The sequence below is a fragment of the Chiloscyllium plagiosum genome, unplaced genomic scaffold (assembly GCF_037043375.1).
Source record: "Chiloscyllium plagiosum isolate Xiang-an unplaced genomic scaffold, Cpla_swu_hap1 HiC_scaffold_7, whole genome shotgun sequence".
In the NCBI taxonomy this organism is placed as follows: Eukaryota; Metazoa; Chordata; class Chondrichthyes; order Orectolobiformes; family Hemiscylliidae; genus Chiloscyllium; species Chiloscyllium plagiosum.
In genome coordinates, this window is record NW_028270145.1 from 19,622,384 (window position 1) to 19,649,248 (window position 26,865).

At 39.8% G+C, this 26,865-nt stretch overlaps 1 protein-coding gene across 10 annotated transcripts in view; it reads left to right on the forward strand.

Annotated features, from left to right (window-relative positions):
* The window catches only part of hdac4 (histone deacetylase 4), a 528,171-nt gene that overhangs the window by 232,555 nt on the left and 268,751 nt on the right, over positions 1–26,865 (forward strand). Inside the window, exon 2 of one of the 10 annotated variants that reach the window (XM_087988781.1) lies at positions 10,139–10,333. The exons of the other annotated variants lie outside the window; for them this stretch is intronic. Coding sequence (XP_087844907.1) covers positions 10,246–10,333 — 88 coding nt within the window. The 5' untranslated portion in view covers positions 10,139–10,245. The remainder of the gene's footprint in view (positions 1–10,138; positions 10,334–26,865) is intronic. 10 annotated transcript variants of the gene reach the window in all.

Here is a 26,865-nt window from a genome sequence, read left to right on the forward strand (position 1 = left end):
TGTATTTGCACACTTACACTAACCAGGATGACAGAGATCAGTCAAGAAGTAAGCTTAATCTTGCCCCTTCTCTTTACCCTCCCCTTACCTCAAATACACAGTCACTTAGACTAATTGCCTATCCTGGGTTTCCACAGGTGAAATACATTCTAAATTCTCATGCAGTGTGGTTCATCATCATTGTGCAATTGTCTGTAGAGCCATTGGTGTAGTACTATGTGGAATAGAAGGATGGGGCAGATACATTAGTGATGTTTGGATGCAAGCACTCTTCGTATTACCCAATTTTGAAAACAAAACATTTCTTTCACATTAGAAATCAATTTCTGAACCTGTGATCATACATGGCTGCAGCTGAACTCCATTTTCTGTGGTGTTCTGCCAATCACCGAGTTAGGAATCGGGTTTCCAAACTCAGTCCAACTTGTAAAAGTTAGAACACTGATAAACACTGAAAATGTATAGGCTAACTACTCTCATACATTCTTTAGCTCTTTTTTTTAAGGTCCCATCAACTTTAACGAATTGTAAGGTACATCGATTTTAATTTTTTTTTACTTAAAGCACTTGAGGAATACTACCCAGAAGTTGAAAATCATTTAAAATTAGCTCATTTCTGAATTATTATTTCCAGTTGTATATTAAATATCACCATTGAAAAACCAATATAGTTTCTAAGTTGAAACTACTTGATGCACTCTTTAACAGATTGCAAGTATACAAAGCATTGGAGAGGAATAAGTATATTCTAGTTCGACATTATCCTTCATACGTTTAGCAGATGTAAACTGAAATTACTGTTGAAAAGGACTGTTTATTCCCTTTCTATTACGTTTCTGCTGAAATGATGAATAAAGTTGTTGCTTTACAAAAGTAGAACAACCTTTCTTCATTTGACCAAACTCAATGAACCAGTATAAGTTAAGTTGCTTGATTTGCCAACACTGTTACTGGGATGCCCTAATTTAATTTTGTAAAGAGCTAGTTTCCCAATTGATCTGTGTAAATTGAGCAGGGGGCTAGTGCTATCTGGGGGTTCAGTTAGCTTTGTTAGCTGGATGGCTAGTATGCGATGCAGGGTGACATCAACAGTGTGGATTCAATTCTCATACTGGCTGAGGTTGCTATTGAAGGTCCTGCCTTCTCAATCTCACTCCTCACCTGAGGTGTGTCTCCCTCTCGACCTCTCTCTCACTCTCCCTCTCTCACATGAGAGAATAGCCCTATGGACCACTGAGACTATGGCGATTTTACCAATAGTTGTTAGTGCTAGCTACATATAGCTGCGTTTTTGCAAGATCAATGTATGTTTGTATCTCTGTTCCTAGAATTAAATCTAAAATCACTTATTTTACAAAAAGTGGAGTAACTGACAAGTTCTTTCTGCAACATAATTCTTCAATCACCTTTAGCTACCTTTGCCAGATGGATATTATTTGTGTATGTCAAATGGCAGGAAATTAAAAGCTAGCTATCTCATTACAGAGAGAGCACCACAGTTGAGCCAAGCAGGAATTACTTGATTGTAATTCAGAGCAAGAATTTGGCTAGTTTTGTTTATTCTACATCCCCATTTTCACACTAACTCCTTTTACTGCTGTTTGGGAAATGTAATATCTGACTTGGAAATAGGTTCACCTTTGACTCATGGTGAATTTGGTGCTATAGCACTGCAAAAAACTTCAGATTTTATGGGTAGTCATTGAACTGTGTGTTTGTATACATGTGAAGAATTAAAAATAACGTAAGATTGCATATATTCAGTATCATATTCCTTGTTCCTTTGAAGGAAATGCAATCTCTTCACAGTAATATGAACTTGCAGTTGCATAATAAATTTAAAAATTTCACATGACACATTAGCCTACATTTTTCACTGGAGGTTGAACCTAAAATACTACCTGTTTGAGCGAAGACATGGTACCATAGATTTAGTTACCTTGGAAGAGAAAGTAATTCTTTGGTAGTCTGGGCAGTAGAAAGGCTGAAAGAAGTTGAACAGGACATTTTTTTAAAAAAAGGAATCAGGTGTGGAAAAGAGATGGGGGAGAAAACTGCTAAACCATTCTTTGATTAAAATAAAAATATTTTGATGCATAGCTTATAAGAAGCTGAAATAGGAATTAGAATCATAGGTTAAAATAGGAAGTGATGTAATAGCAGTATGTGAAACTTGATGGGAGATAAGTTTGAATTGTTAGTTAAAACTTTAATTTTTTTGAATAGGGAGAGAGAACAGGATAGCAACATTAGGTGATAGTAATTGAACATGAACAAAGTTTGAGTTGTGAGATAACAGATTTTGATGACGGAAATAGTGGAATGGGGGAGGTTTTCTTTAAGGATATTTGACCAACTTAAGAAAAGTGAGTATGAGTAAGCTTAAAAGAAAGCCTTACCCAGATCAAATAGAAAGAAACCGTGGTGACGGGAAATGTAGATTAGCAATAGAAAATACTTAAACCAGAGCTGCCAAGGGTACATATCAGGCGATTTCCAGCAAAGACAAAGTGATTGTGTTGAAGACCATTCCTTCAACGAAAAGGGATCAAATGTGAATCTTGACAAAGGCATGTAGGTATGTGGTGTGTAGACAGGCCTACAGAAAGGAAGATTTAAAAGACTAAGGAAATATGAGAGAAAAAGAGATAAATTGTCCAATAAAATGGTAAATTTACAGTAAAATGATAAGGTACAGTAGAATCACTAAAGAGGTGAAAGAAATAAGCTCATCCTGGGCAATGATTGAAGGCAAGAGTTATTTAGTAACTGCATTTTGTAAAATTATATGCATTTGATAAATATAGAAAAAATACTACACAGAAAGAGGCCTTCCAGCCCATTTTGTCTGCAGTGGCTGAATAAACTAGCTGGCTATTCTGTATTCACTTCCTAGCATCTGGTTGGTAGACCTGCAGGATCCAATCATTCAGCTGTAGATCTAGATTCCTTACAAAGACGTTGGCAGTGAATTCCAGACATCCACCACCATCCAGGTGGAAAATCTTTTCCTCGTCTCCTCTACTCCTGCTGATCATCTTAGAGTCTGCGCACCCTGGTAATTGACCTAAGTCCTGGCAACATTCTTGTAAACCTCCTGTTTACTTACTCTAGAGCAATGATATCCCTTCTGTAATGTGGTGAGGAGAACTACGCATCAAACTCCAGCTGTGACTTAACCAGTGCCTTAGATGGTTCCAGCATTAGGCCCCTGTTCTTGGATTCAATCCCTCACCAAATAAAGAAAAACATCCCATGTGCCATCATTACCATCTTCCCTATGTCTCCTGTTAACCTCAGGCACCTGTGGACATGCACTCACAGATGTCTCACTTCCTCTATCCCTCTCAATACCTTCCTATTTATTGTTAAAAATCACACAACACCAGGTTATTCAAATCATTCCTATTTATTGTGTATTCTCTTGCTTTGTTTTTCCTCCCCAAATGCATAACCTCTCAGTTAGCTGGATTGAATTTTGTTTCCATTATTCCGCCCACTCATCCAAACAATCAATATCATCCTGCAGTCAACAGTCAATTCTTCACTGCTTGACAAATTTTTTTGTTGTCTGCAAATGTCTCAGTCATGCCTCCCAAATTTTAAGTCTAAATCATTGATATATACCAACACAGCAAATCAGAATTCTGGGATTGCAAAATATCAAATATAATTGTAGATCTATTAGAAGTTGCTCTTCAAAGAGAAATGGTGATTTTAAGAAAATGCCTGATGAAGGTAAGAAAAAAGATTGCACACATCTTCGCTTTACATGTGTCCCAGGGAGTGGGCACTGGAGTTCTGAGGTAGAGTCACACCAGACTTAGAGGCATTAATTCTGCTTTCTTTCCACAGATTTTGCCAGACCTGCTGAGTTTCTTGAGCATTCTCTTTCTTGCAAAAGGGAATTTGATAATTATGAGTGAACACTAGCATGTAATTAAATAAGAATCTCGTGCAAAGAAATGCACTAACATTAGCATGAGCAAATTGGCATATTTTCTGCTACGGCTTTCTGTACATTGTTTAAATGTTGTTATTTTCCACCATGTAATAAATATTCAAAGAAATGGGTTAATATTATTTATGTATTTCGATGTTCATCATAGAGGAGCAGAGAAGTGGGAGTAAAGTAAGTTAGATCTTTCTGAGGCAAATGCAAAACTTTGTTGTTGAACCAGGTAACAGACTTCTGATTCATGAGCTCTCAGAACTAGAGAACTGTGTTCAAAATTATTACTTGTGTATTTTGTTTTCACTATTTACACTGTAATTGGTTTGTCAAAATATAACAGTTAACTTTTAATACTTAGCCTTGGTTTTCACTGCTGATGAATTTGGCATGTAATAATAGGTGGTTATATTGTATAACATACCTTGATTTATTTTTTCATGTTGAATGTCTTAACATTTTGTGCAGAACTGCCATCTCAGATATTCATCCACGCATGAAAAATTAGTCCATTGCTATTTTTGGATGCAGCACTGAAATATCTGTCAATCTTGAGGCCGGTAGTTTTGCTAGGTAATGTTTCTTTGTTTCACTTTGCCTCCAGCAATTCTAAAAATAATTGAGCAGAATGAGAAATGAAAACAGAGTTGATTAATGTTCTGGGGAAACCATGAGCATAAAAACCACCTTGCTTCTGATTTTTCTTAACGTAGTTAGGTGTAATTTTCCTCAATCTCTTGCACCTGGTCATCAGTTCTATTTTCACAATTTGTTAAAACAGTTCATTTGTCATAACACAAAAACATTCCTTTGGGGGGGAAAAAAAGTGATTCCCCAGGCCAGAAATAACCCTGTATATTTGCATGCAAAGCAGGAGATTGACCATAGGCAAAAGGTAGGGAACAGGAATGCCTAAAGTACTTGTCTAATAGCATCGATTTTCGATATAGATATACAGCAAATAATTTGGGCATTTTATGGATATATGCTATACAATTTCTAGTCAGCTGTCTTTTGATTCAAGGATACTTCTTTGCATTGTTTGTGACTAAACAGACTAATTCTCAACTCTCAGATCTTTGAGTACGTGGGCAGGATGTCCAATCAGGAAGTGGGATGTGGTGTGCAGGATTTGCTTTTTTTTTGCTTTCTTTTTCTGCTGTCACTGTACCTCATTGTTACAATGTTGTGGCTTTAAGCTCAATGGAGAAGTTGTCTTTACTTTGGTTACTAAGAAGTTCTTTCCAGTCATTAATGACAACATTGCTGTGCCTCAAGAGAACTTCAACGTGTTTGAAGCACTCTTGTCATTTAGCAGCTGGGAAAACAACTGGCAGAAAGACAGTGCACAGTCCTCAAAGTTCATTTTGCAGATCAGCTGCAATCCCCTTCCCCCTCAAAAACAAATCCCTGACTTCAGAAGTGTGGTCGTTTTAACAGTCTACATGAAGGGCGATGGATTATACAGATATAATTTGTACATCTGCTAGGCAATGTCAGAATCTAACCTATGTGGCTTCTAACTTTAATGAATGTGGCAGAAAGAGGATCATGCGGAAATCATGTACATGTTGGAGTCATGGAGCATTTCTTTTTAACAAAAATGTCATTGGCTCTTTTGCAATTGACTGAAGACTTTTAAAGTACATGCATTAAAGCGAAAAATGCTGTGTCTGTGGTGAATATGTGTCTGTATAACTAGAAACAAAAATTATGTTTTGTAAGATACTGCAGTCTAGCAATCTAAGGTCAGCTCATCAAATTCATGAATTTGGCTTCAATGCCGGCTCCTTTCCAGACCACTTTGAGGTTAACCAGTGCTGATAACATCTCTGAACGTAGGCTGTATCCTGTTGCATATCATGGGAAATTGAGACAACTTCTGGTTAGTGTTTATGCTCCAAGAATTGGAGAGAATAAGTTCCAAAGCATAAACCTATGTTTAAATAAAATTGGTGTGTTTTTGATTTGATGTTACTCTGGTTATCCTATGGTTGGATGGTTTCTGGAAAAGGGTTTTTGGCACACATAAAGCATCTTTTAGTCATGATAACAAATGTAATATCCATTGTATAACATGTTTTGATGGAAACCAGGGACCAATATTTTATTTAAAACATTTCAGTCTGTTAATTTCAGTTCTGAAATTTTAAGCCTCTGCCACGTTTGCAAAAGTGACTACATTTTAAAGTGTTTTAATATCTCTACATTTAACAAACACATTAAGCATCTCCAGCATTTAATAAGTAAAAACAGCATATTACTGAGCATAATGCAACATTGCCCAATTTCTGCTTGCTTGTGCTGCAGTAGATTGCTACATTAATGGTGCCTTGATGTCGGTCAGCTCAGTTGGCTGGATGGCTGGTTCAATTCTTATATTAGCTGAGGACTCTCATGAAAGACCCTGAAGGATTTTCCTCCTTTTCAACCTCTCCCCTCACCTGAGGCAGGGCAATCCTCAGGTTAAACCACCACTAGCTCATGAGAGAAGAGCAGCCCAGTGATCTGATAGGATTATGCTGTTTATCTTTACACGGTGCATCTCCCTATTGAATTTCTAGTAACTACTTAAGTGCTTAATTTCAGTGGGTATACAGCATTTGGTTTCTAAAGTTCCACTGCCTTATGACAAAAGAAGGGAGAAAGGATCAGCCAGGTCTCTGCTTCCATTGTTGTGGTGATTCCTGTCAGATAGATTTGCAAATGTGAATACTGAGTGGAGGTAGGCTTGGATTTGTTTGTGATTTCCCCTCTTCTGCTCCTTCTCAAGACTAGCAGTGCTGTTGCGTGAGTCTTTGGGAAAGAAAGAAGGGAGGAGAATTACAGTGTCAAATCTGCAAGTTGACATTTGTAAGGGGGAACAGACCACGTCTAACCTTAGTTGAGGCAAACATACACTTCAAATTAAAATAAATAAGAATATATCTTTGGAACATAGGTATCATGGGGCTGGTATTTCCTGCATGTGCCTTGTTTGACCAAGAAGGTGATAATGACCCAGCTTCTAATTCTCCATATGATGTAGATACACCCACCTCGCTGTTAAGTAAGAAGTTCCAACATTTTCAACCAATGAAAGGTAAAGAATGGGATTAGATTTCCACATCAGAATGGTGTGTGACTTGAAACAAAAATGCTGCATGTGTTATTCTTAACGGCGGATTTGGAATGTGTGGTTGAAAATGCACTAGCTGCAGTGCATTCTGTGGACAGTACATGCTGTGACCACAGTAGGCTGCTGTGGATGTTCAAGCTGGTGGGTCAAACAAACTGCTTTTTCCTCGATGTTATTCAAACAAAAGAGAATGCTCAGTCAAACAACTGACTTTGGACATGTTGGAGAGGTTTTGTATAGTCAGGAGATTAGTCACTCACTACAGAAAATCCAACATCTGAGTCAATCTAAAAACTACAGCACATATGTGAGTGTATCAGTTGAGATTCTGGCCAGTAGCAACCATCGTGATAGTTTGGCAGTAGTAAAGCCATTGAATGTCAGTGGAAAATGGTTAGGTTTCCTGTTGAAGATGTTTATTGCTTAGTACTACTGAGGCACAGATGTTACTTACTATTTTTCAGTCATTTAGATGTTGTCCAGGATGTCTGGTCTTCAGAAGGAGCTACTTTATTATTATAAGGCCAAACAAAAAGGTGGATATTGTTTAATCAGCAAATGGCCTCACTTCTGACTTTTCATTGAGTTAAGTCACAGACTAGCCATGGTCTATCCTATTGAGGAAAGCTAGATGTCTCTTTCTCTCTTCAGAGACTTGGGAGCTGTCTCCCCCAGTTATTAATTGCCCACCATTAGACACAACTAGATGTGGCAGGACTGCAGAAATTTAGTCTGTTTTCATCTTCTGGTATTGCTGATGGCTGCTTCTAGTATGCTGTTCTACAGTTCTGTTTAACCATGTGTGGTCATCTGGTTTGATGGGATTATGGTACAGAATGCTTTTGAGGGATGAGGTTACCCATTGAGATAGAATACAATTCTTCTGGTGCCAGTAGCTCAACTCATCACCTGGATGCCTGCTTTATAGCTACTTCATCTCTTAGCCTGATGCTAATGTCACCCAATACAATGGTGAGAGTCCTTAAGAATTGATTTGTAGTGACTCTTCCCAACAGCATATTGAGGACAGATTCTAAAACAGCAAAACAAAATAAGGTATTCCATCATGTTACTGTTTTCACAACAAAATCAATCTGGAAGTTATGTCTTCAGGATAGGAAAGGATGGACGTGTGCTTCACTTAGGTAGATTAATGAGCTATTGGGTTTATCTGATAAATTTGTGTGACTATTTAATTATTACTGAAAATACCTTGTTGGGGATTTGAACTATAATTACTTAAATTATTCATTCAATACTCTAGATCAGTAGTCCATACAAAAATTGGTATACCCCCATACTTTAGTAAATCAACAAATTTTGATAGATGTCAAAAGTTTCACTAGCTGAGCATAAGGGTAGTGCGTGTTTCTTAGACCAATTCTGATTATTTCAAGTACGCTGTCGCAAATTGTGTGCCTTTAGGTGTATTTAAGAATACTGATTCCCTCTTTGGTGCCATTGTGACTCCACATTGAATTGCTAGTTATTAATCTGTCCTTAGTTTAAATTTCAGCTGCTTGTTGGTCAACAGTATATCCTAACCTGCCAAATGATAATGATCAAAATTTGACATTCTGGATTTTGTGTTGATTTTTTTTAGAATTTTTTTTACATTTTTCTACATGTTGATAGTTAAGGTAGTAAGCTGATTTCTTTTTCTTGAATTATGTTTTTAAAAAAAGCTTGTCGCATTTGCGGTTTTTATCCCTTTGTTCATATTAGCGTTACACAAGATATTTGAAGTTGTGTTTGAAGAACTGTAGGTTTGCTATTGATAGCTTACAGGAAACCAAATTTAGGTCAGTTACCAATTTCTGTTTGAGACTGATAGTGATCTGAGGAGTGATGCACCTCCTTCACCAGTCTTCAAGTTTTTAGTTCAGTTGGATACTATTAATTCACAGTTTTACAAGTTTGCGAACCACCTTGGTGAAACTTGAATGCAGATTAGTTTTGTCCTTACATTTTACCTTGCAATCTTGATTAAACGTCTTTGGGAAGGGTATTACGTTCTCATGGTGCAGATTTTCTGCTGGTCAGACAGTTGCTATGCCAACACAGGTGGGAATTAGTGCACAAGGACTCCTCACCTGAGAGCTTAATGATTTGGGGTATCTTGTCTGGAACCTCACTGAGGTACAGGCAAACGCAAACCCTATCATCTTCCTGGGGAGTTATTCCCAACTCTCCAACTATGAAAATTTCAAGAGATTACATGTATTCCACCCCAGCCAAAAATTTCAGAATTGAGACATCCTTATAACAGTGATTTAGAAGACAAAATGTTTCTCAAGCATAATTGAATTACAAAATTTGGAAAAATTTTGATATTAAAATTCACTGAAGTTATAGTCATTATTGTATTAAATAATTTTTGTCACTAAACTTTATAATGCAAGCTAATCATCAGAAATTTCAAATTATGGACCGAAATTATAAAACTTTGTTGGAGTATTCAGAGTAAGGATACATATCTACACGAACAGAATTTAATGTATTCTGCTTCACTGCTAGAAAAACACTGAACCAGGTAAAAAGATCAGTTTCAAAACTGGAAAGTGTGTTTAATTGGGTTCCAAGCCCTTCCTCTTCACATTGTAACGTCCTGATGAGTAAATGTCACAGGACTTAAAAAATTGACTTAGAAGGAGGAAGTGAGAATGAGTTCGGAAGAAATAGTATAAAGCCACATTCCAAAACCACAGTAAACTTGAGTGATTCATTATATGAAATATAGTGGTGCACAAGAAAAGTTTCCTTCATTAAAAACTTCTGATAATGAAGTCTTTACTTGGTTGTGACACAGTTAACGTTTGTTAATATCTCAAGATGATAATTTCCCCTCTTTAAGGAATCCACTTCTTTCTTTGCATACTTATTAAAAGTTTTATGGTGTTTTATCTTTCATTCTTTATTATCAAAATGATGAGTGAGTATCAGATAACTTGACTGTACAGAACATTAGAACCCAGGTTCCTCCTCTTCTCGTAAATGTCTATATGTGGTATTTTTCTTTCATGAGTATCTGAATTAATAGCAAGTCTAGCTAATCTTGTTTTTCTTAGCCTGCCTCCTTTTTGGATTCAATCAACTAGTTCCACATGGATCCAGAACTGAATATGAGTTCATCTTGACTTAGTGCATCACTAGACTCCTTCACCACACCCACTCGATGATGGGGAGGAAAGGGGGACACAAGGTGATAAAGGAAGAACACAGCCAGCTGGGCAGCATCTCCAGTGGAGAAATCGACATTTCAGGTATAACCCTTCAGATCACCCATAGACCACATGGGCTGCAGCAGTTCAAGAAGAAATTTATAACAAGGCAGTTGGGGATTACAGATGAATGTCAGTCTTAACTGCAGCTCTTCATCTCATGTATAAGTTTTTTTTTTAGAAAGAACTCTTGAATCCTCCAACATTTTAAGTACCACAAGCCTAGTCCACGCAACCTGCCCTCATAAATTTGTATATTTGTTCATGGGGTGCAAGAGTTGCTGGGATAACCAGTTGGTGTACATGCTTAGCGATCATCTTAACTGCTTAACTCTTTGATGTCCGGGACTTCAAACCTGGAGCTAAGATCATAGCTTCTCAGCTAACAGTAATTCCTGCTCTACTCCTATATGTTTGAGGCTTGAACAATGTACAGCAGGCACCTTAAGGCATTGAAGAAAAGCTACAGTTTTCATAAAATACTTCAATCTCATTGGCAGTGCAATTTCAGCATTCTCTCCCAAACCAACATTTCTAATATCAGTGTGTTAATCATCTCAATCCAGTTTTGTTTGATGAGTCTCATTTATTTGCATGTCTAACGCAAGGCTGATGCCACATCTATCCTTATGCAAACTATGCAGCAAGAGACCCCCAGGAGGACAAAGCATTATTTGAGATCAAACATGCCTACTAAGTTTTGTGAGGCCCTGTCCTGACTCTACCTAAAATGTTGATATGAGCATTCGGGAAGCTACTGGCACTTTGATAGGACTACAATTGGATCATGTGGAAGCAATTCCGAATAACAGATATGCACCCAAGCAACTCAGATACTCAATCCTTCAAATTGCATCTGCCTTATCTGGTTGAGTCTACAAATGGTAGGTTGAATTCATTAGTCATTGAGTCATAGAGATGTACAGCATGGAAACAGACCCTTCAGTCCTATCTGTCCATGCCGACCAGATATCCCAACCCAATCTAGTCCCACCTACCAGCACCCGGCCCATATCCCTCCAAACCCTTCCTATTCATATACCCATCCAAATGCCTCTTAAATTTTGCAATTGTACCAGCCTCCACCACATCCCCTAGCAGCTCATTCCACAAACGTACCACCCTCTGCATGAAAAAGTTGCCCTTTAGGTCTCTTTTATATCTTTCCCCTCTCACCCTAAACCTATGCCCTCTAGTTCTGAACTCCCCGACCCCAGGGAAAAGACTTTGTCTATTTATCCTATCCATGCCCCTCATAATTTTGTAAACCTCTATAAGGTCATCCCTCAGCCTCCGACGCTCCAGGGAAAACAGCCCCAGCCTGTTCAGCCTCTCTCTGTAGCTCAGATCCTCCAACCCTGGCAACATCCTTGTAAATCTTTTCTGAACCCTTTCAAGTTTCACAATATCTTTCCATTAGGAAGGAGACCAGAATTGCATGCAATATTCCAACAGTGGCCTAACCAATGTCCTGTACAGCCGCAACATGACCTCCCAACTCCTGTACTCAATACTCTAACCAATAAAAGAAAGCATACCAAACACCTTCACTGCGACTCCACTTTCAAGGAGCTATGAACCTGCACTCCAAGGTCCCTTTGTTCAGCAACACTCCCTAGGACCTTACCATTAAGTGTATAAGTCCTGCTAAGATTTGCTTTGCCAAAATGCAGCACCTCGCAGTTATCTGAATTAAATCCATCTGCCATTCTCAGCCCATTGGCCCGTCTGGTCAAGGTCCTGTTGTAATCTGAGGTAACCCTCTTCGCTGTCCACTACACCTCCAATTTTGGTGTCATCTGTAAACTTACTAACTGTACCTCTTATGCTCACATCCAAATCATTTGTGTAAATGACAAAAGGTAGAGGACCCAGCACCGATCCTTGTAGCACTCCACTGGTCACAGGCCTCCAGTCTGAAAAACAACCCTCAACCGCCACCCTCTGTCTTTTATCTTTGAGCCAGTTCTGTATCCAAATGGCTAGTTCTCCCTGTATTCCATGTCATCTCAAAATGCAATGAACGGAAGGGGAGACGTCACTCTCGATCCCAAAGGATGACCAAGAGCAATAATTGGTTTGTTGGGTATTATCATGTTATATAGTGATAAATAAAAGCTTGCAGATGCTAGAATCCAAAGTAGACAAACACAAGGCTGGAAGAACACAGCAAACCAGGCAGCATCAGGTGGAGGAGAAGTCAGGTTATACCCAAAGCATTGACTTTTCCACCTTCTGATGCTGCCTGGCTTGCTGTGTTCTTCCAGCCTCGTGTTTGTGTACTTTAGATTCCAGCATCTGCAGTTTTTTATCTCTACACAAAATGATAATAGCCAACAAACCAATTAATCTTCTTGGCCGTCCTTTGGGACCAAGGGTGACTTGCCTCCCCTTCAGTCCATTGCATTTTGAGATGACAGAAAAGTTCAATGTGGCATTTGTAGCCTCTGCCTGATGGGGCAGGTGCTATTTGAAGGATTGAGTACCTGAGTTGCTTGTGTGCACATCTATTTTCTGGAATTGCTTCTACATGATCCAGCTATCGTCCTGTCAAAGTGCTTCGTGCTTTTCTGAATGCTCATGCCAACATTTTGGATAGTCTCAGGACAGGGCCTTGCATAACTTAGTAGGCATATTTCATCTCGTGTGATACATTGTCCTCCCTGGGGTCTTAACCTGCAACATTTAACACCCAGAAAGAGGAGGGCAGTAGATAGGTGAGAACATTCCCACCTCCAAGATCCCCTCCTAGCTACACCTCATCTGGACTTGGAGCTATATTATCTTATTTTACTGCTACTGTTCTTTTACTGTCTCCTAACAGCACTGTGAACATCCATAGACCAATCTTATTGTATTATTGGAGCTGCACTCCAAATCTGTGCCATGTAAAGATTTACCAATTTCAGAATTCCTAACCTCTGACCTACTTTTGCAGCCATGGCATTTTTATGGCTAGTCCAATTAACCTTTTGGTCTATAGTAACTCCTATGATGTTGATGGTGGGTATTCAGCTCTGGTAATATTCTTGAATACTGAGGTGATATGATTAGATTCTCTTGTTGGAGATGATCATTGCCTGGCCGTCATGTGTGGCGAAAGTTACTTAGTCACTGACATTGTTCAGGTCTTGTTGCATGTGGACATTGCTTCATTATCTGCAAAGCAGCAAACAGGACTGAACCTTCTGCAGCTGTTAGCTAACATTTCCAGGAGGTAATATCACAAAGCAGTTGAGGATGATTTGGCCTAGAACTCTGAGAAGCCCCCTACAACGATGTTCTGCAGTGGGAGGGTACAGTGCAACATTCTCCTCTAATGGGCGAATTAGAAGTGGAGCGTAACTTCTTGATCACTTAGCAGGGAAATTAGAAAGCATTTTTTTCCCACACACTGTGATAAAAATACAGAGTTCTTACACAAGAGGATATGGAACAATTTGAGTTTTCAACATTGAGATTGTTGGATGAAAGAATTGAGAAAGAGAGTTCAGCTATATGATCTGAGTGGCAATATTACATTGAGGAGATGGATGACTTGCTTCCATTCCTGTGTGATTACATAACTAATATTGAGAGGCAGTGAATCAAGAAAAGCAGAAAATGTATGAATGGGTATCTTCCACTGACAACCGTAATTTAGTATGTACATTTCTTCAACTAACTCCAAAAATGATGGTCAGAAATGAACCTTCAATGAAGGTTAGAAATGTTTTCTGACTATAAGTGCTTTTATTTTGTAATTTTTTTAAAATCATGAAGCTCTTGCTCATTTTCCATTAACTAAAATGTCTACTAATTTTAAAAGAATGTTTTTTTTCTGTGCATGTCCAAAAGCAACATGATTTAAATTTTGTCCTGTTTTTGAAATGCACCATTTAAGTCACAATTTTTGTAAAATAGGTGTCTTGAAGTGTTTTTCTTTAAGCCATTGGTGGATGTTGGAATGATTCAGAGTGTTGAAAGATTTGATAGTCAACCTATCTGGCTATTTTATGTGTGGTCATCAAGTCCTAGAGTGGAACTTGAACCTGGAACTTCTGGCTCATGTAGAAATGTGACTCACTGTACCACAAGACCTCTTCTTGCAATATATAGCATGTGTATTCTGAAGTTTTTAGTAATAATTGAACACTGTCTCGAATAGCCTTCTTAGTTACTTGCATTTTAACTTTTTGTTGGCTCGTACACTAGATTTCTCTGCATCTCAGAATCCTGCTTTTGTTCTCTATTTAATACTTTGCTTTTTTGTTCTTCCTGCCAATATGAACAACTCCTCATTTCCCATAATATACTGCCACCTGCCAAAATCTTTGCCGAACCATTCAACCTACCCATATCCGTCTGCAACTTCCTTATGTTCTCTTTGTAATTCCTCTTCATAATTTCCGACTCACCTTTATGTCATCTGCATATTTAGCCACAACATGCGCTCCTACATTGTACAGTAACCTGTTGAGTGGCACCTTGTCAAATGCCTTCTGGAAGTGCAATTACATTTTGTCTCCCCTTTGCCCACTTCACGTGTTATTCCTATAAACTGGTTAAATATGTTTTCCTTTTCCCGATTACTACAGGTTTTTCAAGATCCCTGCTATTACCTCTTTAATGCTTGATTCTAACATCTTCACTATAGTAGGCTAATGGGATGCTAGTCTTTATTATGACAGGAGTTGTACATAGAACTTTGGATATTACATTTTAGTTATGCAGGGCCTTTGTGAAACAACATCTCAAACATCGTATGCAGTTTTGTCCTCATACAAAAGAGGATGTAACTGTATTGGAGTTCAGTGAATGTTTGCCAAATTGAATGAGTTATCTTATGAGTAGAAGTTGGACAGGGTCAGCTTCAATCTGCTGGAGATAAGACTTTGGGGTAATTTGATTGATGTGCCCAAGGTCCTGAATATTTTGACAAGGTATACATGCAAAAGATGCTTCCTTTGTGTATCAGTCCAGACCTAGGGGGCACTTTTAAAATTAGGGATCAACCTTTTATACAGAGATGGGAATTTTATTCCCCAAGCATTGTGTGACATTAGAATTCTCTGCAACAGAAGACCGTGGATATTTATTCGGTGGAGGTAGATTGTGATCAAAGCTTATCAGAATTTGGAATACAAATGCAAACAGATTAACTGTGGTCTTATTCAATTGTGGGTTTGTCTTGAAGGGCTGAATGGTCTAGTTCTCCTCTTTTGTATGCATGTTTATATATTGTTGAGAATGCACATTTGGTGAAAAGCAACCAGATTAACCCATGCCCTCTGAACAAGAAACTTTAAAGTAAAGAACAAAAAAGAACAAAGAAAATTTATAGCCCAGGAACAGGCCCTTTGGCCCTCCGAGCCTGAGCCGATCCAAATGTACTATCTAAACCTGTCGGTCAATTCCTAAGCATCTGTGTCCCTCTGCTCCCCACCTACTCATGCATCTGTCCAGACACATCTTAAATGAATCTACCATGCATGCCTTTACCACCTCTGCTGGCAACGCGTTCCAATCACCCACCACCCTCTGTGTGAAGTACTTACCGCGTGTATCTCCCTTAAACTTTCCACCTCTCATTTTGAAAGCATGACCTCTCGTTATTGAATCCTTCACCCTGGGAAAAAACTTGTCTCTATCTACCCTGTCTATACCCTTCATGATTTTGTAAACCTCAGTCAGGTCCCCCCTCAATCTCCTTTTTTCTAGTGAAAATAAACCTAACCTGCTCAACCTCCCTTCATAGCTAGCACCTTCCGTGCCAGGCAACCCCCTCGTAAACCTTCTCTGCACCCTCTCCAAAGCGTCCACGTTCTTTTGGTAATGTGGCGACCAGAACTGTACACCGTATTCTAAGTGCGCCCGAACCAATGTCTTGTACAATTTTAACATGACTTGTCAGCTCTTATACTCAATACCCCGTCCGATGAAGGCATGCATACTTTATGCCTTCTTGACTGCTCTATCCACCTGTGCAGCAACCTTCAGGGTACAATGGATCTACACTCCCAGATCTCTCTGCCCATCAACTTTTCCCAAGGCTCTTCCATTCATTGTATAATTCGCTCTAGAATTAGACTTGCCTAAATGCATCACCTCACATTTGTCTGGATTGAAAGGCATCTGCCACTTTTCCGCCCAACTCTCCAGTCTATGTATGCCCTCCTGTATTCTCTGACAGTCCCTTATGCTTTCTGCCACTCCGCCAATCTTTGTGTCATCTGCAAACTTGCTGATCATACCAACAGTGCCCTCTTCTAGATCATTTATGTATATTACAAACAACAGTGGCCCCAATACTGACCCCTGTGGAACACCACTGGTCACCTTTCTCCATTTCGAGAAACTCCCTTCAACTACTACTCTCTGACTCCTGTTGCTCAACCAGTTCTTTATCCACCTAGCTAGAACACCCTGCACACCATGTGACTTCACTTTCTCCATTTGTCTACAATGAGGAACCTTATCAAAAGCCTTACAAAAGTCCATGTATATGACATCAACAGCCCTTCCTTCATCTAACAACTCGGTCCCTTCCTCGAAGAACTCTATCAAGTTGGTAAGGAACGATCTTCCCCGCACAAAACCATGTTGCCCATCACCGATAAGCTCATTCCTTTCCAAATATAAATAGATCCTATCTCTCAGTACCCTCTCCAGCAACTTCCCCACCACCGACGTCAGGCTCACTGGTCTGTAGTTACCCGGAATATCCCTACTACCCTTCTTGTGCATGGGGACAACATGAGCAACCTTCCAGTCCTCTGGCACCTCATCTGTAATTAAGGATGCCACAAAGATATCTGTCAGGGCCCCAGCTATTTCCTCTCTTGCCTCCCTCAGCAATCTGGGATAGATCCCATCCGGTCCTGGGGATTTGTCCACCTTAATAACCTCTAGCCTACCTCACCCATCTTCCTTACTTATGCCAACGTGATCCAGACTAATCAAACTTCTATCTCTAATCTCAAGATTCATCATGTTCCTCTCCTCAGTGAACACTGATGCAAAGTAATCATTCAGAATCTCACCCATTCTCTCAGGTTCGGCACACAGCTTCCTTCACTATCTTTTAGTGGACCAATCCTTTCTCTAGTTACCTGCTTGCTTCTTATGAAAGAATAAAATGCTTTGGGATTTTCCTTAATTCTGCTTGCTAAAGCTATTTCGTAACCCCTTTTAGCCTGCTCGATTCCTTGTTTAAGACTTGTCCTACTCTTCTGATATTCCTCCGTTCTGTTCTCAGCTGCCTAGAGCTTATGTACACTTCCCTTTTCCTCTTGGCTAGTCATACAATTTCTCCTGTCATCCACGGTTCATGAATCTAGCCCTTCCTATCCTTTGCCTTCAACGGGACATGCCTATCCTGCACTGCCGTTAACCTATCTTTGAAAGCCTCCCATATCTCAAATGTGGACTTCCCTTCAAATAGCTGTGTCCAATCCACATTTCCCAGTTCCTGCCTAATTTTGATATAATTGGCCTTGGTCCAGTTTAGCACTCTTCCCTTAGGACCACTCTCTTCTTTATCTGCAAGTATTATAAAACTTACAGAATTGTGGTCACTGTTCCCAAAGAAATCCCCCACCACAACTTCTACCACTTGTCCCCAGTACCACGTCCGATATGGCCCCTTCCCTCGTCAGATTATTGACATACTGCTCTAGAAAACTCACCTGGACACTTCTTACAAATTCTACTCCATCCAGACCTCTGACGCTAAAGTATCCCAGTCAATGTTGGGAAAATTAAAATCTCCCATTACCTCTACCCTATTGCCTCTACATCTATTCATAATCTATTTGTCTATTTGGTACATCTATTCATAATCTGTTTACCTATTTGAAATAACTGAAATTCAAGAATCTGCAAGGTTGTTGTTGAGGGTAAAAGTATTGAATTTTTACTTCCAATAGTTTGTAATAAGACCATTTTGAATAGTTCTTGTGTGTTTAAGTTTTGTACAAAGTACGTGACAGCCTGTTGTGAATACGTTCCGTGATGGACCACCACGATAAGCAAATTTCAAAAATAAAGTTCATGGCCTATCAAGTTCGTTTCATTTTTGAATCTGATTTGTCCAGTGTTTCCACTAGTTAGGACCATAACACATTGTACTTGTCACTTAAAATTGCAATATCGATGAGGTAAGAATGCTAATTAATAGAAACCTAAACACACTATTAACATTACATCTATTCAACTGTGAAAATCTGAATTCTCTTGATTTTTTTTCCAAAACAGTTCATGTGTATGGGCATTCATTTTAGGAAATTGCTGTCTATTTGCTCAAACTAATGCTATCTTAATATTTGAATAAAAGTGATATTTCGAAAAATGTGTGTCTGTTTTAAGTCTTTGTGTCCAAGGGATCTGGTCTTTGATGTTTAATTGTTGTGTTACACAAATGTAGGTTTGTTACATTATATTGCTAGGTTTGATTTGTAACTAGGCAAGCCTCAGGAAAAACTGCTATGACATTGTTTAAAAGTAAGTGGCATCAAGGGTTTGCATTTTGAAGTATTGTTCTGATAAATTCAAGAACAAAATAATATGAACACAACCTCTAAAATAAAATCAGAAGATGTTGGAAGTACTCAGCAGGTGTTAAAGCATCTGTGGATTAAAAAAGTTAACATTTCAAGTTGTTGACTTGCATCAGTTCTGACAAAGGAGTTGTTAACCTGAAATGTTAATCTCATTTTCTCTCTCTTTGATGGATATTTCCACACCCGCTGAGCATTTTGTAGTATCGGTGCTGATAAATTCAAATTTAATGCAGCCACCCTAATATAATAATCATTAACTCTTGAAACTACATCATTAGGAAAAAATATCAATTAAGCATAAATCAGCAACTGCAAACACAGTCCTAGATCGGAATCTGTGATTCCAATTTCCTGCTATGTGGCATTGATCCTTCAAGTGATACTTTGTTAATTGCTCTGAAACTGAGTGGAAATTATGATGACACTAATTTTTTTTGGAAAACGTGACAGTGACTGTTGGTTTTGAATCAAAACACATTATAGATAAGTTAAAACAAATAATTGAATTTTGGTATGAAAAACTTTAAGGAGTTTGGAGCTTTTTCTCAAAGATTCTTCCTCTCTTTCCCAGAAGCCTATGCTTTCTGCATCTACAGATGTCGAGGATAATCACCAAGGCTTGGCAACACCTGCCAATAAGCGTTGTCATGTGAACTGTAATAGAATCATAAAATGATGCACCATAGAACACAGACATTCTCTGATGGCTATTTGATAGAGCTATCCATCTAATCCTGCTCCCTTTTCTTTTCCCTATAGCATTATAAAAATGTGGGGATTAGTTAGCTCAGTTGGCTGGATTACTAGCGTGCAATGCATCATGCAACCCAACAGCATGGGATTCAATGCCCACATCATCTGAGGTTACCATTAAGATCCCAACTTCTCAACCTCACCTGAGGCATGGTGACCCTCAGATTAAACCATCACCATTAATCTCTCACCAATGAGAGGGCAGCCCTATGATCCTCTGGGACCATGTTGATTTAATCTTTCTTATAAAAATGTTCTCAAGGTATTTGTCCAGCATTGTTTTAATGTTGTTGTTGGCTCTGCTTTCACCAGCATTTAAAGCAGCACATTCCATATAGCAACTTGCTGTGTAAAAACTGAAGTTCCTCATGTACAATCTGTGGTAAACTGTGGTTGCTAACCTTCTTGCCATTGGAAATAGTTCTTCATTTACTGTATCAAACCCCATTTATGATCTTCAAAACCTTATCAAATTTTCTCTTAAACATCTCTATACCAGATAACTGCTTGTGCTGTCTTTCCATATAACTGAAATTGTTCATTTCTGGTACCATCCTGTAAACGTTTTGCATAACCTCTTCAAACTTTTGACATCCTTCCTAGGTTGTGATGCCTCGAACTCAGTGCAATACTCCAGCTGAAGCTTGGCTAGTGCTTCATAAAGGGCTTATATAACTTTTGTTTTTGTATTCTATTCCTCTTAAAAACAAGGATCTCCTACTTTTTTGTAAAGTGTTAAGCTTGACTACTTTCAAATATTTGTGCATTAATTTAGTTTGTTTCCTAGGAGAAAGTGAGGACTGCAGATACTGGCGGTCAAGTCAAAAAGTGTGATGCTGGAAAAGCACAGCCAGTCAAGCAGCATCCAAGGAGCAGGAGAGTCAACATTTTGAGCATAGGCTATTCATCAGGAACATTCCTCATGAAGACCTTATGCACGAAACATCTCCTGCTTCTCGGATGCTGCCTGACTGGCTGTGCTTTTCCAGCACCACATGTTTTTATTTTAATTTGTTTCCCATTTACTTAGTTTCTCTCATCTATGCCTCTCAGACATCCGCTGTTTGTCAGTTGTGCGTGAGGTAGTTGTTAGGCTCCTTTTTGAGTAATATGAATGAAATCATTACTCTTCTCAGAGTAATTTCAATTTTTATAATATAAATTTTTGTAATAGGGTATTGATGGTAGTTGATGGTGAAAATGAACATTTTTCTTCGAAAAATGCAATCAAGTTGGTCAGATATAACCTCCCCTTAACAAAACCATTTTGACTGTTCTTGATGAATCCCTGCCTTTCCAAGTGCAAATTAATTCTGTCCATTGGAATTGCTTCCAGTAGTTTCCCCAGCACTCAAGTTAAACTGGCCTGTAGTTTTCTTTGCTTCCTTCTTAAATAACTGCTATCCTCCAGCTCTCTGGCACCTCTCCTGTGGTCAGAGCGGAATTGAAAGTTATTGTCAGCTATCTTGCTGTTTCCTCCCTACTCTTACTGAACAGTCTGAGAAATATTTTATCTGGTCGTGGGGGTTGATCAACCTTAGCCTGCCAGGCCACTCCGAACCTCCTCCTGTCTGTGCGTGTATTGTGGTATGCTTTTTGATATGATCTTTTTAGCTGTACTGAACAAATTGAATATGGCATGCTTGCATCTTCCACAGATGTGTGCAGGCTTCCTTCAATTTTTGATGATTGGAAGCTTGGAAAAGTAATTGGGGAGTAGGGGAAAATGTTTGCCATGGATAGTGATTAAATCAGTTACAGTTTTGGATATGGGTACGATAGAATCTTGTGTAGCTCAGTGTGGGATCTGTGTTGATGTGATTGGTAATTCTGGCATGTTTTGTACATCTTCACCACCTTCGATATTATTGTGGATACCCCAGCAAATACAGTTTCCCTTATCATAGAATCATAGAGATGTACAACACAGTAACAGACCTGTTGGTCCAACTCGTCCATGCCAACCAGATATCCTAGACTGATCTAGTCTCATTTACCAGCATTTGGCCCATATCCCTCTAAACCATTCTTATTCATATACACATCCAAATGCCTTTTTTAAATGTTGTAATTGTACTAGCCTCCACCACTTCCTCTGACAACTTAGTTCATAAACGCACCATTCTCTGCATGAAAATGTTGCCCTTTAGATAGGTCCCTTTTAAATCATTCCCTTCTCACCTTAAACCTATGCTCTCCAGTTTTGGACCACCCCTACCCTGGGAAAAGACCTTGGCTGTTGACCCTATCCATCAGATGTCTTGTGCACTCTATGCCACATGCTCTGAGTGTAACTGATAATTTCCTAGTGAAGATTTTTCAGGTACAAATGCTGACTTTCCTTTTAAAATCGTACCTTTTGAAATACCTAGTTTATATGTGTGGCCAAAACCTCCTTAGAAGGTCGGTCTGATATAGTGCACCATACAGTAATTTTCCATAATAGCTTCTGATCATGGAGCATTTGCTGTTTCATCTTGAAGTTGGACACATATGTTGACCTGAACCCATCAGATCAACGTTGAGTACACCTTCTCTTCGATAAATAATCTCACTGAAACATATCGGGTAGGGGAATCCAAGGTAGCATTGACGTAGGAGGATCACGTTGCTGGGCTCCATGCTGTAATATCAGCAGGACAGAGCTAGAACCCGTCCCATCCAAGTCACTGTGAACAAAAAAATGGTAAAAGTCGTACAAAACTTGAAACTTTCACTTATCTTTGTTTTTGTTGTGGGAGAATGCTGAAGGAAGAAGGAAGTTCGCTTGGGGTCTAGATTACAGCTCAATTCACCGAGGCAGTGGGCTTGTTTACTCACCAGGCCTTGATTAAGGAGCTCACCAAATCTCTCAAGGAAAATAGATCGAAGAAAAAATCGAGGAGACGCTGGCCCCAGTCTCTGTTATGCTGCAAAAGCACGAACAGCAGCTGGGAGACCTGGGGAAAAGGACTGATGAGCTTGAACGCCGAGTCACAGGGGTGCAAGTTGAGGCTGATTTTTCCAAGAGTCAGATTGAAGCCCTAGAAGCACAGGTCTGTGGGTTCATGGATCTGGTGGATGATCTTGAGACAGAGACAGAAGAAAGAATGTTTGTCGTGTTAGTCTATTGGAGGGGACAGAAGGTGAACAGTCAGTGGAATTCTTTGAGAATTCCTCAGCTTGGAGGCTGAATAGGGAAAGATAAAGATTGAGAGAGCCCACCGTGTCATGGCACAGAGGCCAGGTATGGACCAGCGCCGTCGCCATGTTCTGGTACGGTCCCATCATTATAAAGACAAACAGAAAGTCATGGAAGCTTCCAGAGCCCAAGGGAAGGACCCGAGAACGTTGGTGTGCAAGTGCTCCAGGGTCATGATTTTCCAAGACGTTTCATCAGCTGGGATCCAGTCATGTCTAAGATATCCAGTGGTGTTTCAAATTAACTATAATGGATCTGTACATTTACTTGACATGCCAGAGAAAGCGAGGAACTTTGTGGGCACGCTAAGTTAAACTGGAAGGTTGAATAGGTACAGATAACAAAGTTGCTCGGGTTTGTACTCCTTAGGGAGGACTTGGTGGAGTCGCCTTTTGTTGGTAATAAGTTGCGTTAAATTATGCTCTGGATGGATAGAGTATTTACCTTTAATTTCTAAGTGAAGTTATGCTGGGGATAAGTGACATATTTACTTTTAACTTACTGGTATATATTACTGATCTTGCCTTTTGCTTTTTTCTTTTGCTACTTTATCCTGGGTTGTCTGTGTTATGGTGTGGATCAATGGTGCTGGAAGAGCACAGCAGTTCAGGCAGCATCCGAGGAGCTTCTGCAAAATCGACATTTCGGGCAAAAGCCCTTCATCAGGAATGGGGCTTTTGCCCGAAGCGTCGATTTTGCTGAAGCTCCTCGGATGCTGCCTGAACTGCTGTGCTCTTCCAGCACCATTGATCCAGAATCTGGTTTCCAGCATCTGCAGTCATTGTTTTTACCTTGTGTTATGGTGTGACCCTAGCAGGAGGTGTTAAGAGGATAGTTGGGATGGTTAGTAGGGTTGGGATGTGTAGGTGCCTCCTTTGAATGGGGTAAATTTCTCTAAACAGTGCCTTTTTGCTCTTCAGTTTTTGATACACACGGTTTTTGGAAGTCTTGTAGGTTTGTTGGTTGTAGCTGTTTTAGTTTATGTAGTTATGTTTTGTGGACTTTTTTGTACTGAAGCAGAGCAATTCATAATTCGAGTTCTTCCTCTCTGGAGTCTAAATGGTGCTATAGAATGTTATGGCTAAGGATGTGTTCAAGTGGTGCACCTAGAACATTAAAGGGAGTCACTCGCCGGTCAAGATGAAGAAGGTACTTTCCAGCCTGAAAAGGGAGAGGGTGACCCTATTGCAAGAGACACACCTAAATGATGCAGATCATTTGAAACTGCAACAGAATGGGTACGACTGGGTTTATTTCTCATATTTCAATACTAGAAGTAGGGGAGTGGCCGTACTTGTTTAGAAATATCTCCCATTTAAGTTTTTAGAGTGTATTAAAGACACATATGGGAGATTTGTAATCCTTAAAGCTTTGAAGAATGGGGAAGAATATGGGATCTTGAATGTCCCCCGGCCCACCCCCTCAAGTTCCTGGTAGATGCAGTTTCTAAAGTGGTTAACCTCGCATCTCAGCATATTATCATAGGGGGGGGGATTTTAACAGTCTTAATAGATCCTGCAGTAGACAAATTGCCCAAAAGCCACCCGATATCATCTTCACGATCTAAGCAATTAAGGGATTTGTGTGTTGAACCAGGACTGGTAGGCATTTGGAGGCACCTTCACCCTACTAGCAGGAATTTCACGTTTTTCTCCAATCCGCACAAATGCTATACTTGGATTGATCTCTTTTTGACTCCCGCAGCACAATTGGGCTCGGTGGTGTCAAGTCCAATTGGCAATATCACTATTACTGTCAAGTGTAAGGATAGTATGGGAGGTTCGAGGCAGTGGCAACTGGATCCCTTCATCCTTAAGAATAGCAAGTTTACTGAATTCTTTTCTACTGAATTCACGGCTTATTTAAACATTAATTCAGGCTCAGCCAGTAATCAGTCCATCCTCTGGGAAACTGCTAAAGCCTATGTTAGGGGGTTAGTTACTTCCTGTTCTGCCAGTAAGAAATGGCAGAAGGGTGAGCAGCAATGCTTGCTCGAGAAATGGCTGAAGGCAGCCAATAAGCCCTCGCTGGCTAAATTACAGAGGATCACATCACTCCGGTCCACATTGAACTCCATGCTCGCACAGACAGCTAAAAAGGAGCTTCCATTTGCAAGACAAAGGTTGTTTGAGCATGGAGATAAACTGGGCAAGTACTTAGCATATCTTGCCAGGAAAAGGAATGCTCCCCAAGCCATTGCCTCGATCAGGGATGATACTGGAAATTTAACTCGTGATTCTAAAAGGATTAATGCGGCATTTCAGAAATTTTACTCCGAACTATACCAGTCTGAAAATTGTGAAGATGGACAGGCTAGGATGGAGTCCTTTTTTTTAAAAGAATTTGGACCTCCCAGATGTGACCCCTGAGCAAAAGTCTCTGCCAGTACAAAGGTACAGGAGGCTGTGAGGCAGCTCCAGAACAGAAAGGTGTCTGGTCCTGACGGACTTCCCAGTGAACTTTATAAGGAATCTATAAATATACTGTCAGGACCGATGTTTAGTATTTTTAATGATTCATACAGTCATGGCCTCCTCCTGCCATCTTTAAGGGAGGCATACATCTCTCATCCTTAAAAAGGGAGGGCTCTGGAGGACTGTGCTTCCTATAGACCTATCTCACTCCTGAATGTCGATTTCTAAATCCTCTCTAAGACTCTTGCACTAAGACTAGAAACTGTGCTGCCCTCCATCATTAAGGAGGATCAGGTGAGTTTTCTAAAAGATTGCAAATTGTCTAATAATGTCAGGAGGTTACAGAATATGACCCAAGTATGTCAACAACGATCGGTACAGGGATTAGTGATCTATCTAGATGCGGAGAAGGCATTTGACCGGATCAGGTGGTTATACCTTTTTTATACTTTAAAGCGGTTTGGCTTGGGTGAGGTTTTTTATCAGATGGGTAAAGGTCCTTTATAGTGACCCTCTTGCCATGGTTCTCACCAGTGGCGTGTGGTCAACCAATTTCAGTATTCTTAACGGGCAGTCAACAGGGCTGTCCCTATCACCGTTGCTTTTCACCTTGGTGATTGAGCCGCTGGCGGAGGCAATATGTCGGGATCCCAATACATCTGCTCCAGAAGTGTGGACAAAGTCACATAACATTGCACTGTATGCAGATGATGTTCTTGTCTTTTTCTCAAACCCAATAGTTCTGGCGCCTCATCTGATATAATGCATTAATTCGTTTGGCGGCTTCTCAGGTTACAAGATCAGTTTTGCAAAATCGGAGACCATGTCCATGGGTGATCTCCCGAAAATGACTGGTCCTGAGGACGAATCTGGATTTCTGCTTTAAATGGTCGCAGGAAAGTTTTCTCTACATAGGTATATTCATTACTCCCATCTTTGATCAACTATTTAAAACTAATTTTGCCCATTTATTCGACAGAATCTAACAAGACCGTCTAAGATGGGAGGCCTTCCGATCTCCGATCTATTACGTCAGATAGCCCTCATTAAAATGAATATTCTCTCCTGCCTGCTGTATCCTATGCGAATGCTTCCTTTGATCTTTACATTTAGTAGACTGAACGGCCGGTTCAGTTCTTTCATCTGCATCGCAAGCAACCCCTTGTTAAACTAACTAAATTGCAACTACTCCACAGACTGGGAGAAGTGGACCTCCCAGATATTAAAAACTATGAATTAAGCTTGTTGCTATCTTACATGAATGACTGGGCTTTGGGGGGACCCTCACTCACTATGGTTAGACATTGAAGCTTCTCAAGCAAGATGCCCCCTTACTAGTTTGCTGTTCTTGGACAAAATGAGGACAGTTAAGGAATATTGCCATAGCCCAATAGTTACTAATACTGTTAAGGTGCGGAGGGCAATGCGTCAGAGTGGGGCAATATTGCCAAAACATTTTTTACACCCATGGTTAGTATGCCAGGTTTTCAGCTGGGGATGATGGACTCTGGGTTTAAGCTATGGGCAGCTAGGAACATGTCTTGCCTGGGTGACATATTTGAGGGGGATATACTGATGTCTTTTGACCAGTTGGCTCGGAAATAAGAGTTGCCCATTTGGGACCTTTTCCATTTTTTTCAAATTAGAAATTTCATACAAAAAGAGACCACACTTCTGATTGGGGTG